Raw genomic sequence first — 17733 nt, 5'->3', positions numbered from 1 at the left:
GTACTGGAGACTGGAGTAACGGAATCAACCTTTAGAGGATATGTGGCAGCTATATCTTACCGTCATGAGGGCTATGGAGTTGCCACAATGGGTCCCAACCTCTCCTCAGACGTTATCTCAAGGGGGCTCACAGACTCTGCCCAGATCGAGCTCGACTAATTCCCTCATGGGATCTGGATGTCTTGAAAGCTCTGGCAGAACCTCCTTTCGAACCTCTACATGAGCTAGGGATGGAATATTTGACATTGAAGACGGCATTTCTCTTGTCTATCTCTTCAGTCAAAAGGGTGAGTGAAATTCATGCCTTCTCTGTGCATCCGGCATGTTTGAGATTGGGAGAAGAAGGCTCATCTATGAAGCTTCTTCAAAACCCATAATTTCTGCCGAAAGTTCTGCCCTGTTCTTTTGTTTCAAGGCCCTTGGTGCTAGAACCATTCCATCCACCTCCTCACGCTTCAGAGGAATCAGCCAGACTCCATCTTATCTGTCCTGTCAGGGCACTGAGAAGGTACATATCTTGCACACAACAGATCAGGCATGCCGATCAGTTATTTGCGTGTAATGGAAACTTGGTACAAGGCCAGGCAGTGTCCAAGCTGAGGCTGTCGAAATGGATTGTCAGGCTGATCGAGCTCGCCTATCACAGCGCTGGGATGCCTTCCCCTCAGGGAGTAGTAGCCCACTCTACAAGGGGACTGGCTGCCTCCTGGGCATTGTTTAGTGGGGCTCCTTTAGAAGATGTGTGCGCAGCAGCAGGATGGTCATCATCACTGACATTTGTGAAGTTTTATCGTCTAGATGTGGCTGCGACGGTCTCATCGACTGTCCTGCAGACAGCAGTACTGTCTGATCGGACTGGTGTAAGTGATGTCCAGGTGCAGAACACCCTCTGATTTCACTGTGTTTATATAATGATGTCAAGGTGCTGACTGCCCTCTGACTTAACTGTGTATGTGTAAATATTGTCGAGGTGCTGACGGCCCTCTGCTTACCTGTGTACACAGCAAAGGAAACTAGTAAATGTTCTATTCAGCATTAAAAGGTTTCCTTGAGTTTATTGCCCCGCTTGTTTCTCCCCTCCTGACCTCATCTGGTATACAATGACCCATACTGTGGGGTGTTGACTGAAATGAAATAGAACGATGCGTTACGTAGGGTAGCCTAGTTCTATGAATAAGGTCAACACGCCACACTGCGTGGTCACTCGGGGAGTACCTTTCTGCTAATCGGCAAAAGAGAATGAGTGGTGGTTCACGCCCATAGTTATAGCCGGGTTACAAGCGGGGCATGGCAATTTTATATACCATCTCCTGACAGCTCATCCTTAGCTAAGGCCTTAGACCCATACTGTGGCGTTTTGACCTTATTCATAGAACTACGTTACCCTAAGTAACCCATCGTTTTGTTCACCTCACAAAAGTTTGGTGACCTAGTGGTCAAAAGTTATAAGTACTTATATTTTGTTCTAAGTGCAGTAATTTCCACATACATTATATGTCCTGTTGTGACTTGTTTGGCTTGAACCTGTAATTGCGGCTTGCAGCTATATTTTCTTTTCTGTTTTTCTCTGTGTTTTGGTAAAAAGCAGTCAGATTAGATGTTATTAGTGAGTTATTTTTTGTATTAGCCCTATAAGTTTCACCCTCTGTATGTTTTCCGTATGGTTAGTCGTTTAGTAACACTAAAGTCCATTTATTCTGTCTCTTTGTTTGTCTTTGGTTAATCAGATTAGAGTTTTAAAATGATTGATTTATTTTTTCATTTCTTTGGTGGCACTTGTGTGCATTTCTCTTGAACTTTTCTTTTCCTACTTTGTTTTCCCTTATCAGTATTGATTTCCCATTTTCTACTTTTTCCAGTGTTGTATAATAAATATTTTGTGTGTAAAAAATCTACCAGTGTTTTTGTCTCATGCTATCCACACACCAACAAATATCTTTAAACACTGCAGTTCTTGAGAGCTTCTGGGGTCGTAACGTTCATTGTTGCACAGAAAATCCATGATTTAAAAAATAGAAGATTGAATTGACTCTGTGTTGGTGTGACATGTTTTTACAGTTTTATCCAATTTAATCAAATGTATAAATAAATCAGTTTACATTTTGCGGAGGTTTTAACTTTACATTTAAATTGAAGAATTGTATACCATCACACATCACCTCCCACCCCCAAGAAATGTAAATGTGAATGAAGATGGTTTTCTTCATACAAAAGTCCCCCAACCTTTACACGTTTTAAATAGGAAATAAATAAGAAGGATACATTTAAAGATACACATAGCTAACAATTCTAAAAACAGCCTTTAACCAGACTATATGAATAAGCTCTGGTTAGACCCTGATTTAGAGAAGCATTGTTTGTGCAAGTAGAACATGATCATTTAAACATACGACATCATTTGGTTAATCACATGTAATCATTTTCCAGTTTTTTATTTATAAATGAACATGAATTGAACTGAATTGAATCACTGTTTTTCCTAAACATAACACAAACAGACAATATGATGCTTTGATTAATATGCAAATAAATAATTGGGGGGGGGGTTAAAATTCTGTTACACATAATAACACAGCAGATCTTCATGTTAAACTCTTATCAGTTATCATGGTTCAGGACATGTTCAGATTTGATCTATACCTCTTCTTTCACAGCTGGTTTATAAATGACGTTTTGCTTTGAATCTCTTTTATACCTGTAGAGAAAAGAAAATCGGGTCCATTTGTCTTGAAATAATACAAACATATCAGTTGTTGACACAAGTTTGTTCTTGCTTACAGTGGTTAAATATCAACTTTAATGTGTGCTGGAGTGAATTCATACAGGTATGAACATACTTTGAGTACTTTTTCCGTTGTTGATATGCATACATTAAGAAGGCCAACAGTGTGACTGCAAAGAGAACTCCAAAGACAATAGCCAGAATATCCCCTGTGAGATAAACAAATACATAAACTGAACCATTTCATACATTTAAATATTGATATTTTAACTTTTGAGAGTGGTTCTGTGGAGAAAAAAATGGGATCACATGAAATAACACATTTGGACATAAATGTTGCTGTGACTGACAAAGAGGTTATTACACAAGGATGAATATCATAAGGTGGGGTCAGATACTAGTCCATTGAAATAGGAATTGTTTATTTCAAATAATATTACAGTACAGGAGATCTATTTTGTATTTGGTTTGTCAGATAATGCTGATTGAGCTCTATCAACAACAACTGTCAACTTGTCTCTCAGTTACTTTAAAGCATTTTATCCTCCAGCCAGTTTGTTTAAGAGAACAGACATATGGTTTCTAAACCATAACCATAAAGCTTAAACATTACACATGTTAGACTGAGTCTGTTCTGACAAAACGTTCATTAACTTTCCTTAAGTGTCAAAGGTAATGGAAATGTTTATGTATGCAGTATACTACCACATCAGTAGCCCATCAGTTACCGGTGTGTTGCTTCTATTGTTTGCATATACACAAACAGCCTGTTTGCTATTCATTTTTTGCTACTTCAACTGAAATGTAGACTGTAAAAATATATATATATTCCAGCAACATGGGGGCCAGTAAAATACCGTAAAGTAAAAGTTTAGTCACATAGAATGACATGTTTCCTGTGATTATGTTTCGGTCTGCTACAGTGCCTCTGATTTTTTTTTTCTCCTCCAATGGAGTTTTGGGTTCCTCACCACCGTTTTCATACTGTTTTACACTGTTTGCCTGGCCGGGGGCTGCTAGAATTTGATAGTCTTATTTCATTAACACTGCATATAGAAATGTATTGTGTGTCTGATATTTGACCTGTGTTTTGACTTCCATAACCTTTCATGACTTGATCAATAACTTCAAAAATTATTTTTACAATGTTTACATTTTTTGTTTAGAGTTTTTAATAGTTGTATCTCAATCAAATACTGTCCGATCCTAACAAACCACACATCAATGAAATGCATATTTATTATCAGATGTTGCATAAATCTCAATTTCGAAAAAAAGACCCATAAGACTGGTTTAGTTGTCCAGGGTCACAAATGAGTCTGGTTAAATGGATGGGTTGTTTTTTGCACGCCACTTATTACGACCTATAGTTACATTTTAAAGTTAAAAACCAAACCAAATGACCTATTCTGCTGTGTGGGTTGGAAGATTCTCAGAAGACACAGCAGAAGCAGATGATCACTAATTCTCAGCAGTAAACAGCAGTGAACACCAACAGCTGGTGACATCTGCGCTTGTTCCCAAATCACAAATGTGATGGAATGAAAGTCATTCTTCGTGTTATTAATGTATTGTCTTTAGATTAAAGGCCAATCATTGGTAATGTAAACTTACCATGAGTTTCACTTGATTCCTCTATATTAGCATCCGGAGTTTCAGGCAGATGGGCTCCTCTGGCACCTGTTGAAAACACACATAAAATCTTGCATCGTGTATCTTGCGGTTGTATGTTAACCTTCGTGTGGAGTTGGAGATTAAATGCATTTATATTTAAGTCACTTCCATTTGTGTTTTATAGGAGCTAAATGTGAGTGAAGTATATTTGACGTACTCCCTGCAACATCTGCTGTTTGGAAAGACGTCAGAACGTTTCTGCCATGCAGAAGTTGTGGCGCTCTGAAATTTTTGGATAAGAGTTTGTTGTGTTCTGTTTTCAGTGTGTCCTCCAAAGCAGCTAGCTGGTCAAACAAAGAACACAAACGCATGAGTCTCTCCGCTGACGTTATGATGTTTAATATGAGGTTGTGGGATCTGTCTGTGACCTGTCTTCTTGACACTCTGATGGTATCATTGAAGAGCGTCCAGCTGACCGTCTGAAAGCACGGGGGAGTTGTCAGGGAGCCGTTGTACCTATAAAACCTCTCCAAACTGTTTGGCAGAAGATGGCGGATGTTAAAAGCAGGAACCTCAGTGTTGGACTCTGAAAGAGGACCATCGGATCAGTTTAGACCGCAACTCCACAACAGTCAGAAGCATCGGATTGATTCACGCGTTGAGTTCTCACCCTCTCTGCTGACGTCTGACAAAGCAGACAAAATCTTTTCATAGTTGTCATTTTCCTGAAGGCCAATCTGTTGATAAAAAAGACTGGCATCAAATTGTATTCTCTGTGTTGGAAAATGTTACTGTAGGCAGCTTGATTTAACACGACTTACACTTATGAATGCTCCCAACACGGCCAATCCATCTGCTTTACTGGCGGCCTCAGAAAGATTTGGGTATTTGGAGTTATAATGAACCACGTGAATCTGTAGAAGAAACAAAACTCGTAATAATAGTCACTTTTGAAGCTAAAACATAGGATGCATTTGTCACAGATTATGAAACATGTCCATGTATTTTAAAAGAAGAGAAACATGCTGACACATGTGAATGCAGCAGGTGCTATGGAAGGGTGGAGCAGTCACCAAAAAAGGACAACCAACTTTGTAAAATCTTCGTTCAACAATATTATTAAAAGTGTTACACACTTTAGTTGTGTAATTGTGTAGAGGAATATTGTGATGATGTATTTCTGTTTGTGATGTTTTATCACTGCTCACCTCGGCAGGGAAATGAATGTTGTCAATGGTGTGTTCTGAACCCGGCACCTCTGTTGTTCCCCAGTGGAAATGAAGCTGAGCTGCGACATAAATCTGATGAAATCCTCGGACAATACGCATGCTGTTCGGCAGAGACAACTGCACTAACACAACCCACGGATCACATGATTACTAAAGATATTTAGAATGTCACTTGTACAAAAATACAAAAGCAACAACAAAGTTACTAAGTTACTGTGTGGATTTAACAAAGAAAACTAAAAATCTGACCCTGAAAAGGAAACAAAAGAAATGTTTGGATGGCCGATGAGTTATTATAATGATGTGATGTAGTATTCAACTGACGACAGGGACATTTTGTTGATACAAGTAAAAATAACTGTTATGGGGGTCACAATGTCACAGACATTAGACATGTCCGCTGGTGATATCTCATATTGTGAAGGTTTTTTCATTATAACCATTTCATCTTCAACATTATACTCAGTCAAAATGATGCTACACTCTTAAAAATATTTAAGATTTAAAGGTGGTTAAAAGGTTCTTCACAGTGATGCCATAGAAGAGCCATATTTGGTTCAACAAGGAACCATTCAGTCAACCTTGTTTCGCCACAAAGAACCTTTCGTGAAACAGAAAGGTTCTTCAGATGTTAAAGGTTCTTTATGGAACCAAAATGTTCTTCTATGGCACGAGGAACCTTGTGAAGCACCTTTTGTGTATCATCACTGAATGTTTACACTGCTACATTTCACATACATGTTCAAACCTAAATTGAAATGTGAAAATCTTGTGACCCTTGTTTGAAAACTCTCTATCTTTAGTGACTTATTAGAACACTTTCGGGAAACTGGGACGGCTGGTCACACTGCACACCAACTGCACACGCTTTTTGATAAATGATCAACAATGTATGTCTGTACAGCGAGATCTGACTTACATGTGTGTCCATTGTTGAGTAGGGTAAGAGGAGGAGTGTCTGGGAGGTCATAACCCTCCAGATGAATCACAGGAAGTCTGGGATCATACGTCACCTGACGTGTGTTTATGTTAATAGGAGACTGAGATTTTCCACTGCAATCGCTAAACGAAGATAACCACGAATCCTGATCTGAACCAGACAAATACAATTATTACAATTATTAATATTCATTGATTACAATTCATTAGAAATCTTCATATTATCTAATAACTTGAGCCGTACCCAAACTTAAACACACTGTAAAATGCTTTGAAATTCATATCACCGACTGCCCAGTTCACAAATTAAAATGTGTAACTCTGATAACATTGTTCAGGTATTTTAAAACATGTTAATTATTATCTAAACCTTCATGAGTGTTTGACCGCTGGTACATGACACTCTTTTGTACTTGGCTCTAAAAGCATCTCGTATTTATTTCGTCACTAACGGGTCATTTTTTATCTTCATCTCAGATAACGAAACACTTGAGATTGCATTATGACTATAGCTCCGTGACTACAGAAGAGCTTTTATACTGTTTTGAATGCGATTTGATATGTGGCTGTCATGTCGTGTTAATATGTTTGTTTTATCTATATAGTCATCTATTCCAACTCTGAGTCTGTGTCATTCATATGTTATTTAAGTAGTTTTAGACACATAAGGATACGTTAAATTAATTGTACTGCATTTCCGCCCAAAGAATATTAAATCAAAGATTTAAATGACTAACTGGTTACCAACACAAATTTTGACTCCATTGCAATGTCATGACGTGACCCCGACAGGCAGGTTATCTCACAAGGTTAGGTCGAGGCGGGACTTTCACTTTGGTCATCAGATTAGGGTGACGTAACGTCACTTATTTTGGCTAGACGGGTTTCTATCCAAATCTCTTGTTTCCATTATATATCAAAACCAGAAGATGTTTACCATGGTAACCCCAGTGTTGCTGATGAGAGGAACCTGTGAAACATAAGAAGAGATTCTATCAGAACCATACAAAATCTAACAAAAACCGGTGTAAAATCTGGAAAAACAGTTTTCCCACAGCTCAGTAGTTGTTGTAGCAATGGCAGGGTCCTGGGTTTGATCTGCCAAATGTGTTAATGTTCAAATCCAAATACTGCGTGTAAAGCCATTTGTAGTATAAAACATAATATAGCCCTCAATCTTATACATTATTCTATATGTCGTACTTAATTCTTGTGAATTTATAACTTCACACTATCTACCTTACGCTGTTAATAGAATCATACTGAGACATTTCCTAATCCAGACAGGTTTCATTATTATGTTATTACTAATTTGTTAATTATACATTAATATGTTATTACTTATTAATACGTTTTCCATTTCTCACCACAGTTGTTGTTGGCTTACAGGGTGTTTAAACGAAGACATACTTTTCATAATATAAAACATTGTGCAGAAATGTATGTGCAAAAGCTGCTGTGAATGAATGTGCATGAGCAATACGAATACATTTAAACAAAACTTTATTGCATTTGTGAAATCTAAATAATATTGTTTATCAATGATGCAGTTCAATTACGCAAGGAAACAACACAAAGCTCCGGCGATTTAATAGAATTGAATGAAAAGAACCTGGATTGTAGCAGAACAGTCAAAACACATTGACCGAAAGCCTTTACTCATTTAGTGATATTGTTCTACCAAACATGAAAAGTTGGTATTTGATGTGAACTTGCACATCCCACCGGGTGTAATGAAGACCACGGTCACAGAGTGTGTGTCTGTACACCTCAGCAGTCTCACACAATCTCTTCATTGACTGAACACACTGAACACCAGCAGTGGCCGAGACGCTGAAGACATTAACTACAGTAGAAAGTAAACGGCTTCATTGTGTCCTGAGAGCCAGAGCGGTTTCAGATGTCCGACGGGACCGATGACAGTCTGAGATGTGACTGGGTGAAACATCTCAAGTCACCTGACAGTAGCCAAGCTTTGGGTGGCCGAAAGAAATACATGAAAATACCTTGATCCGTGAAAAATTGAAAGCTGATTGATGAATTTTGGGTGTGTGTGAGCCCGTCTGGTGCACGAAGCGTCAAAGAGAACTTTAATCCGCAGGTCAGACGTGTAACTGACCCACTAAACACAGAAATACTTCCTTTGTCAAGTTTGATATTGCACTGCCAAACAAAAGCACTGTTGTGTGGTAACATGGGAAATGATAATGAGATTGAAATGAACCTTTAATCATCTGCCTCACATGTGAGAATGATGAGATGATTCACTGGAAACAGTGTCTCCACTTTAATACATCGATTGCATCATTAGTGCTCAGTTTGTTTTTTAAGGTAAAGGTGAAATTCTGTGTTTGTCTCTTGTGGTGGTTTTGTATGTGGGTCACTAACATTTATCTTAAATCAAACAATAAAGAGCATTTGATTTCCTCATGCACACACCCGCTGTGAATAAGAGATTTAGTTTGTCTCATTGCTGACTCAATTCAGACGCATTCTTTCTCACGCTTATGCTCATGCACACTTACACAAACACACATTATCCAGCTCTTTCTTCTCAAACACTCTTTAGTGTACACTGTAAACTATACTATACGCATATTCTTATTTTCTTTGAATACAGTTTTATGTTGAAGGTTGTGTGAATGGTGAGTAAAAGATGTTGCTCTCACCACCACGACTCCATGAGCAACAAAAGGAATATTCAACTGAACTACAGAGACATTTTGTGGATTTGTGCCTTGAGTTGTTGATATGATACTGACAGAAACTGTTGGTAACACGTAGTTTCACATGTAGCTACAGTATTATCTATCTTTTATTATTTATAAAACAATATATTGTTGAATATTTCCCTATAAACATTACCAAACATCACAACAGCAAATAGTCAATATTCAATCTTCATTATGAGCGGTTCAGATTCACACGACAGTATTTGACAATCCAAACAGACGCAGATGTGAGATGCTTGAAACTTATTTACATTACACCATTTAAGAGTCATAAACTTAGACCACAGCATGTCACACATCAAAAACATTTTTCAATAAAAATAATGATCAGACAATTTCCTCCTAATTTTGTTTCCTGGCCGATGAATCACGCTCAAAATATAAGTGTATGAAGACAGAGAGACAGTTTGTAACCATTATGGCAACATTGAAAAAGAATGATTTTACAATATTGTCATATGTGAAGAAATAACATGATGTCAACAATCAATGGTTTTTTATATTATGTTTCTTGACACTGCTGCTATTTTCTTACAAACCATCATTTATGAATTCTGTGACACCATTTGATTTTAGCAAAAGACACAAAAGTTTCATTCGTTTCACATAAAAGTGGTTTACAAATGTCTTCACAATAGGCGTAGATATCCGTATATAGAAAAGATATGTATTTGTGCTCTTTTGAACTAAATGCACTTCTCAGTAAAGTACATATAAGTACACTGAAATACCTGACTTACAGCATACTGACTGCAATTATATTTGGCCTAAAAAGTATATATTTAATGACTTAAAAGTATAATGAAGTATTCTAAGTATATTTGGCATGTAGCTGCTTGAATTTATTTCAGTAGCTTATTAACTGTTTTATTTGACATCATTTATGTAAAATAGTAAGTCAGCTTTGGGGTGGAAAAGTTTAAAGGAAATAAAACTGAAGTGGAGCTTCCTTATACACAGCGATCCGAAGAATTGACCTAATATCTACTTGAAGTACACTTAAGGGTGTATTTCAAAGTACACTTAAAGTGCAAAGATTATATATGAAGGTATACTTACTACACATACCATGTTAAGAAAACTAGTATGGTACCACTGTTCTTTACAATACTAGTGTATAAAAACCACTAGCATAACCCAAAACTAGTACTTTGCTGAGAGTATACTTCAAAGAGCAAAGATACGTATTTTTCTCTCTCAACATCGATTCAACAACAAACCAATTATTTTGGACATCTGAGAAAGCATCAGTATAATAAGCTCACTTGGTGCAATAGACAAGGGCACTTGGATGCAGAAGTGATTTTACACACCTTTACTGTGATCTTCATGCCGTTCACCGCTCTCGTCTGACTCAGAGGAGGAGGATGAAGATTCAACCTGACTCTGAAGAACATGAAGGATGAAGAAAACTTCCAGCAGCATGTTGAACTGTTGACTTCTCTCAGGTAACCCGTCTGTCCACCCGAACACAATCTCAGACCTGTTTCAGAGTCCCGGGGCTGAGCTTCACTGAATTAACCAATCACACTCCAGAAGCTCCAGGTGCCCAGGACATCCTTCCTTCCTTTATTTCATCCTTTCCCTACAGAGGTTGGTGCGTAACCTAATCTAATCTCTCACTCGTGAACTACAAGCTTTCTCCTCCTTGAGCAAAGTCCAGTGTGAATAAACTCCAATTGACTAAAGCTACAGGAGCACGGATGCCGTTTGGTTTAAACGTTTTCTTTTGAACTTAAAAATGGGACTGATGTTTGTAGTGCTACGTAACGGTTTTCAAAGTTCAGTTCGGCTTTTTGAACAGCATCCGAAACATTTCCTCTTACACAGAAAAACACACCATTACTCTACTTAACAATGTTATGTGAGGCAAAGTATTCTGGAGCCTGTCAAAGCAGAAATGTGCATATGTTGCTATCGTTTTAAGCACTTAAAGGCATTATTCACATCAAAAATAAAAAAATACTGTCATCGTTTATTCACTTGTGATGAGTTTTTCTTCAGTGGAACACAAAAGAAGATATTTTGAGAAATGTCTCAGTGGTTTCGTGTTCATGCAATGGGTTTCAATGTTGTTTGGTTCCCAACAATCTGTCAAATATCTTCTTTTGTGAAGAACAAAAGTCATTCAGCTCTGGAACGACACAAGGGTGAAACGTGTTCAGGAAGACTAAAGTTCTTTTACTTTTCTTCATATAAAAATGTCTTAATGTTCTAGAAAGTTTTGATCCCCTAGGTCAGGTTTGGGACAGTGACCTTTGACCCTTTAAGAGGATTAATCCTTCTGTATTGAACCAATGCCATGGCTCAGCCCTGCTACAGTGGTTAAGGTATAACCTGACGTGCAGCTTTCCAAAAATGTAGGAACACAAGTGAGACTGTGATACAAAGCATGCAGTCTTGAGAAATGAACCATGTAGATCTGACTTTCTTACTTCAGCGGAACAAAAGAAGATATTTAGAGAAATGCCTGTGGTTTTGTGTTCACACAATGGAAGTCAATGTTGTTTGGTTAGTCTCACAGGTTTAACATGACGATGAATATCCCTTCATTTCTGCCACAGTTTGTCAAGTAGGCTGTCATGGGATCATGTTTAAGCATTCATAAATAAAACACAAGCTGAATGAAATTCTAAGCAAATATAAACGGATGTCAATGGTCACTTATAGTAACAGACCCCCGTACAGTTTCATGTTTTCATACACCGTCCTGCTGAAAGAGAACATATGACATGACCTTAGCTGAACATTTTTGAATGAAAAAGTTAAATGTGACTTCACCACGTAATGCTGTATGTTATAATGTTCCTGGATCAGCGTGTTTGGGCCTGAAAAGCATTTCTTTTTCTCACTTTAGTTTTTCTTCTAAACATGACTGGTCCCTGTGATGCATGTTGATGTAGTAAAGACTATAGCAGAGGTCACTGAGGCGCAGACAGACTATGAGCTGGTTCATTATCTGTGAATACGCTGAGATCATCACCTCAAACCTTTTGTGTACAAATAATATATGAAAAATACTCTTAATGAGAAAATGTCATGCGACCTTTGAAAAAGCATCTTTATTTACAGAAAAAAAACCTCAAAGACGTGAACTGACTTCCGCTGTTATTTTGTAAACGGAGTTCCCATAGATGTCAGTGCTATCACACAGGAAATAACAAACAGCTGGAGTAGCAACACACACATGCATGTTTATATAAAAATCGAAATGATTTGTTTAACATTAAAAAAACAAGATAGAGAATGTCTCCATGGCATAGAACACATCATCATTATAGAGAAACATGAACGAATCCTCTTTGTTCAAAGAGCAAAATGTCAGTAGCATCTGGTGCACAAACATTATCTGTGAATGACTTTTAGATGATGTTTTAGAACGTAACGCTTTGAATATGCATATAACTGCGAGCATGATGTCATGACTAACAGTGTTTGACTTCAGCATCAAGCACCGAGTAGAGGTTCAGTATGCACTGCAGGGGCTCGGAATCAAAATGACTGACATCTAGGTTTATTTGGACACATTACATCTGTTTGACCAAAAAAGTGACGTTAGTAACCTTGCCCTCAATAATGATTGTGCGCTCTTGCATAAATATTCATGCCAACTGCATTTCACAACCAGGTTACTGGAAACCTTCATCTAATCATGAATGATAAAATGCTTATTTCTCTAGTCCTGGTCCACCACACAACGCATCTTAACCCTGTTGAAGACAGTCACTGACACAGAGAGGTGTTCAGGAGTCAAAGCAGGATTTCATGATGGCGTCTTTGTCAAATTTGAAGCTGAGGAAAGACGGTGAGGAAAGAACGTATTCATATTCTCCATGATCTGAGCCCATCGGTCCATTAGAGCCAGTAACATCACCAGCAGCTTCATCTGAGGAAACAAGTGTGAACAACAGTCAAACGACTCAAACTAATGCACTCGTTGCTCATTGCATGGAAGGGATAATGTACAGACAGCAGGTTGGTATTTAAACATTTGTAACTATTTTGTCATATATGAGATATATTTATATTTCATTTGTCAAAATGATTTGCTGCATCAAGGTTACTGTGTGTTATACATTTTAAAAGGTTAGTTTTCTTGAAATAACGAACCTGCAAATGTTGCATCAAGCATTCCAACGAGCCGTGTAATATATTGGTATAATACTAATATTATTCTGTTACATATGAGTCTGTTAGATTTAAAATGATATATTATGCTGATATTGTTGATGCTTGTGACACATTTAAAATTATTTCATTATTTTTGGTGACAGCACCACCTAGTGGTTGCAATATCATAAGTGCTAATAACAGTTGTTAAGCCTTATTAAAAATCCCCCTAGAGTGTTGCCAGGGTGAAGATTATATCAATTCAGAAGTGGTCAACTGTGACTGGACAAGGCAAAAACTGGGCTAACTTTTCCACTATCATTTCTGAACACCAGTACAAAATGGCTTCCGTCCTCAGACTATAGACATAACTTTATCACTTGGCCTATTAACTTCCCGTTTGGTGGCATTTAGGTGTGGGATGAGAGCTGGTGTCTGATGGGCTGGTTTGATCTCCAGTTACCGTACGTATCGAGCAGCACAAATACATACCGGGTTCAAAGTTGTCCTGCAGTCTTCTGGGCTGAAGTTTCTTATCTTTCTGTAAGAAGAAACGGTGTCAGTCTGAACCTTTTCGTTGTGAGGGCTCCCTTGTGTAGGGTGCATTGCTTTGTGGCCCCCAAATAAAGACTTATGATTGCATAAAATGTGTGATCAATTTCTATATTTTATAAATATAGATCCATCTTTGGGCCCCCAGTTTGACAACCACTGCTGTGAAGTACAGTAACGTGGGAGAGACTCACCAGGTGACTCACAACATTCACTTTTTTCTTTACGTTTGAAGAGTCCTGGTGTTTCTTTCCATTGCCTTTCACTTGATTCTGGAAAAACACATTTGAACGGATAAACTCAGAATCATCCATACAAACAGGGTTGGTGAACAAAACAAAAAAATACATTTTATAATCTATGAAGTGGATTTAGAAAGCCAAATGCAACATCAATGTGAACAACCAACCTTGGGTTCGAGCACATCTAACAATTCACTGAGAGCAGTTTGTCCAGAAGGTTTCGGCTGTTTTTGCTTTGACCAGGCATCAGCTGACCCTGGAGATTCTTCCACCAACATCTGAGATTTTCTGGGCTTCGAGCTGAGAAACAAAAACAGCCAAGAACTCTCAGCTTAACACAATGTTATGAGCTCAGAATAACGACAAACTGAATAGTAATGCGTCATTTGATCCGAAACGTTTGAGGAAGCAAACCTACAGCAGACTCTAGTTTGCAACAACTGTGATTGTTGTGCGGTCTCATTTGACAAAGACATGACGCAGACATGAAAAGCTGGAGACAGCAAATGTCTTGACTACCAAACTAATCTTACCGTAACGGTTTGGACGGTGTGCAGCCACTAGATGTGAAATCCTCATCGCTGCTCGTCGACTCTCCTTTGTTTTTGGCTATCCACTCTCTGAGCTGCCTGCAGACATCTGAATTATACTCCAACCAAACTTACAAGCACAAATCTATTTTACGGATAGAGACTCATTGATGATGCAACGGGAAACAATTACCTCATAAAAGGAATAACCATAAAAAACTTGTTTGGAGCCAGTCCAAGCTTGGATTTTGGTGTCATGTCATTCCTGTGACAGGGCAGTTTGTCCACTGGAAACCATTCGATATTCTGTCAGGAATCAAGAGGGCAAAGACATTTAGTGACGGATCTTGTGTGCATGTGAAGAGAAGACTGACCGTATACACACCCGTATTTCTTTTCTGGTCTTGGGGTTAAACTTTGTGTCTTTGGGAACTCCAGGTATAATATACAATCGGGCAAGCTGGTCTGAAATTCTCTGCTCGATATATGTTTTTTTACAGATACGATCTCTGATATCGAAGCCCGTCTCCTCCAAAACCTGCAGAGAAAACCACACGCATCAAAAGGACATTTTTCATGATGCTGCCCTGTGAAAGCATATTAGATGTCACATAGCAGTATGGAAGTCTCTAGTATGAGTGTACCTCTCTGACGGAGCAGTCATGGTAGGCTTCATCTTCATTGACTTTGCCTTTAGGAAAACCCCAGCCAGACTTGGCCAGATAGCCCTGGACCAGCAACACCTTCATCGGAGATAACACTTCATGAACACCACACATTCCTCTGCTACACGCTCTCAAAATCACACCGTTTACTCACATTGTCTAGCGTTTCATCAAGAATTATAGCACCAAACGTAGGCACACCCATCTTATACTCCTTCCACTTTTCTAAAACCTTCTGGACATCCTCTCCTTGCGGCAGCAGGAATGGACAGTGATTAAAAAGTGATGGTCAAATTAAGGAGAAAACAACAACCACTGAGAACGGCTACCGTCAATAGGCTACTTATAGATGGTGTTAGGGCTGTCAAACAATAATCGCTTCCAGAATAAAAGTTTGCATTTACATAATATATGTCTATGTACTGAGCATATTAATTTTGTATTTATAATGCATGCACACGTATATTTAAGAAATAAATAAAACGTCCATCATTTGTAAATATAAATAAATCCATCTTAATATTTTCTAAATATATATAGTTGTATGCGGTTTTGTGTATTAATATGCACATTACATACAATATGTTACTATAAACTTTTATTTTGGACGCAATTAAAGTCCCCTTGAAGCGAAAGTTGCGATCATCAACATTGATTCTTCGATTTTAATCGATCTTTACATGATCGAAGAAACAATATGGATTCTGTAAATTGATTCTTAATGGACGGGCGTCAGAGAATATGATCTGTGTTTCGCCTCTCATCCAGAGGACGGCGCACTTATTCAAGTCGAATTTTGAAATCTGTTTTATTTCTTAAACATGTTTCCAGTTGTTAATGATATCCCCATTGCACATTTAACAATGTTTCTATTTTTAACAGTAATGTTTGGTTACTCAAAGTAAAGTAAAAAGTCATTCAAAACAGTTGAGTGCTCTGCTATTACCATGAATGTGTTTATATTCTTTAGCTGAGAAGGGGTTTCAGTAAACAGACTATATATATTGAACTATAGATTCCATGTCTGCAAAACTAATATTTGAAATTAACTACTGATAAAGGAGATTTAATCGAAATCGAACCGAATCGCCAAAATGGTCTCAAAACCCAGCCGAAGGCATTGACTTTAATCGTTTGACAGCCCTCGATGGTTTATCCGTTTAATACAAACAGCATCTTCCCAGATATGGCCTGAAGTATCATATTTAGGATATCAGCCTTGGCAAAGTCTCTTATCCCACACTGAGGTAATCCTGGTGAATTCTGCATGCAGAAGTCCAGGTAAAACCAATGTGCGAGTTCAATCTGGAAGCAAACTCTGATGGCATTGTCCCTCTCTTCACTGGGGATGTGCAGAATAAAGCGACTGCAGAGCAAAACACAAAAACATTCGTTTGTATTAAAACATGTGAAATAACGCTGAAGCCCTTTACCTGTAAACTACAGGCGTGTTTGACACCTTTCGCGATACTTTACAAACGCCACAGGAAGTCGAAAACATCTTCCAATGCATTTAAAACGGGAACGTGATGGGCCAAATGTTGCCTTACAAAGAAGCATTTTAACTCGAGCTCGTGTAACACAGTCGGCTTTACATTCATATTCCCGTCAAATAAATGTTAAACTTGCAGATATTTATGACTTTAATCACAAGTTCGGCTGTGCGTGTAACGTTACGGTCTCTGTTTACCTACAAAGGTCGTCCAGTACGCCGTTAGGAATCTCCCCTCGTTTTGTCTCCATGTTAAGGGTAAAAACATCCCGAACAATCGAAACTAATGCGGTCGATTCTTAACAGCGCAAAGCTACTGACCGTGCCTACTTCGCATTTATAACATACGATTTAAGTACATGGTCCTGTAAAATCGACAGCGGTGCTACGAATCTATAACGACGCTGCGCGGATGCTAGAATGCTAACTGGGTCAAAATACGGACGGCGGGCGAGCAGACACGGCAGCCAATGACGGGACGCATAAACGTCGCCATGAAGTTCTCCTGACCAATCAGCTCACGTTTTACATGGTCGACCTCCCCAAGAGCCAATCAGAGGTTGGCAATACAAAGCGACGCGTAGGGTAGGACGCTTGACCGAGTGGAGGGAATGTGTGTCACAACAAACAAACAAACAAACAAACAACAATCGCATCATCGGATTGTTTGTAAATGCGTTAACAAGCGGAAACTCTGATGCTCGATCAAACTGGTACATTGAGCCGTTTCCCGAGTTCCAACCACTTTGGATTTCATACCGTTTAGCATTAGCATACTGCTAAATATCGACGAGTCACACAAACCACGAGTCCATAACGAAAACGCTCTTGCACGTCACTTCTACACCGCTTGGGGCAATAGGGTGTGGTCGAGGAAGTGTTGTCGTGACGTCACTTTTCTGCGTG

At 38.5% G+C, this 17733-nt stretch overlaps 2 protein-coding genes across 6 annotated transcripts; both read right to left on the bottom strand.

Moving 5' to 3' along the window:
• Positions 1-1576: 1576 nt before the first annotated feature.
• Positions 1577-10953, bottom strand: ca9 (carbonic anhydrase IX). 4 transcript variants are annotated; one of them, XM_079449081.1, is made up of 11 exons: positions 10550-10953; positions 7442-7474; positions 6485-6655; positions 5545-5687; positions 5158-5250; positions 5007-5073; positions 4765-4922; positions 4554-4680; positions 4337-4402; positions 2838-2931; positions 1577-2695 (listed from the first exon to the last, which is right to left on the bottom strand). In XM_079449081.1, the coding sequence occupies exons 1-11, from the start codon at positions 10659-10661 to the stop codon at positions 2635-2637; spliced, it is 1125 nt and encodes a 374-aa protein (XP_079305207.1). In that variant the 5' UTR covers positions 10662-10953; the 3' UTR covers positions 1577-2634. The 4 variants fall into 4 exon arrangements, with proteins under 4 accessions (XP_079305207.1, XP_079305209.1, XP_079305210.1 ...); XM_079449083.1 differs by having other exon boundaries at positions 2039-2695; positions 5545-5624; positions 10550-10870; XM_079449084.1 differs by having other exon boundaries at positions 2039-2695; positions 7253-7474; positions 10550-10844.
• A 974-nt stretch (positions 10954-11927) lies between these two features.
• Positions 11928-17677, bottom strand: dcp2 (decapping mRNA 2). 2 transcript variants are annotated; one of them, XM_079448170.1, is made up of 11 exons: positions 17026-17664; positions 16550-16701; positions 15490-15617; positions 15315-15413; positions 15056-15208; positions 14864-14976; positions 14674-14769; positions 14308-14440; positions 14093-14170; positions 13839-13887; positions 11928-13122 (listed from the first exon to the last, which is right to left on the bottom strand). In XM_079448170.1, the coding sequence occupies exons 1-11, from the start codon at positions 17076-17078 to the stop codon at positions 12980-12982; spliced, it is 1197 nt and encodes a 398-aa protein (XP_079304296.1). In that variant the 5' UTR covers positions 17079-17664; the 3' UTR covers positions 11928-12979. The 2 variants fall into 2 exon arrangements, with proteins under 2 accessions (XP_079304296.1, XP_079304297.1); XM_079448171.1 differs by having other exon boundaries at positions 12273-13122; positions 17587-17677.
• Between the last annotated feature and the right edge of the window lie 56 nt (positions 17678-17733).

This window comes from Barbatula barbatula, assembly GCF_947034865.1.
Source record: "Barbatula barbatula genome assembly, chromosome: 24".
In the NCBI taxonomy this organism is placed as follows: Eukaryota; Metazoa; Chordata; class Actinopteri; order Cypriniformes; family Nemacheilidae; genus Barbatula; species Barbatula barbatula.
Note: the sequence above shows the minus strand (reverse complement) of the source record. Positions and strands in the feature narration are given on the sequence as shown.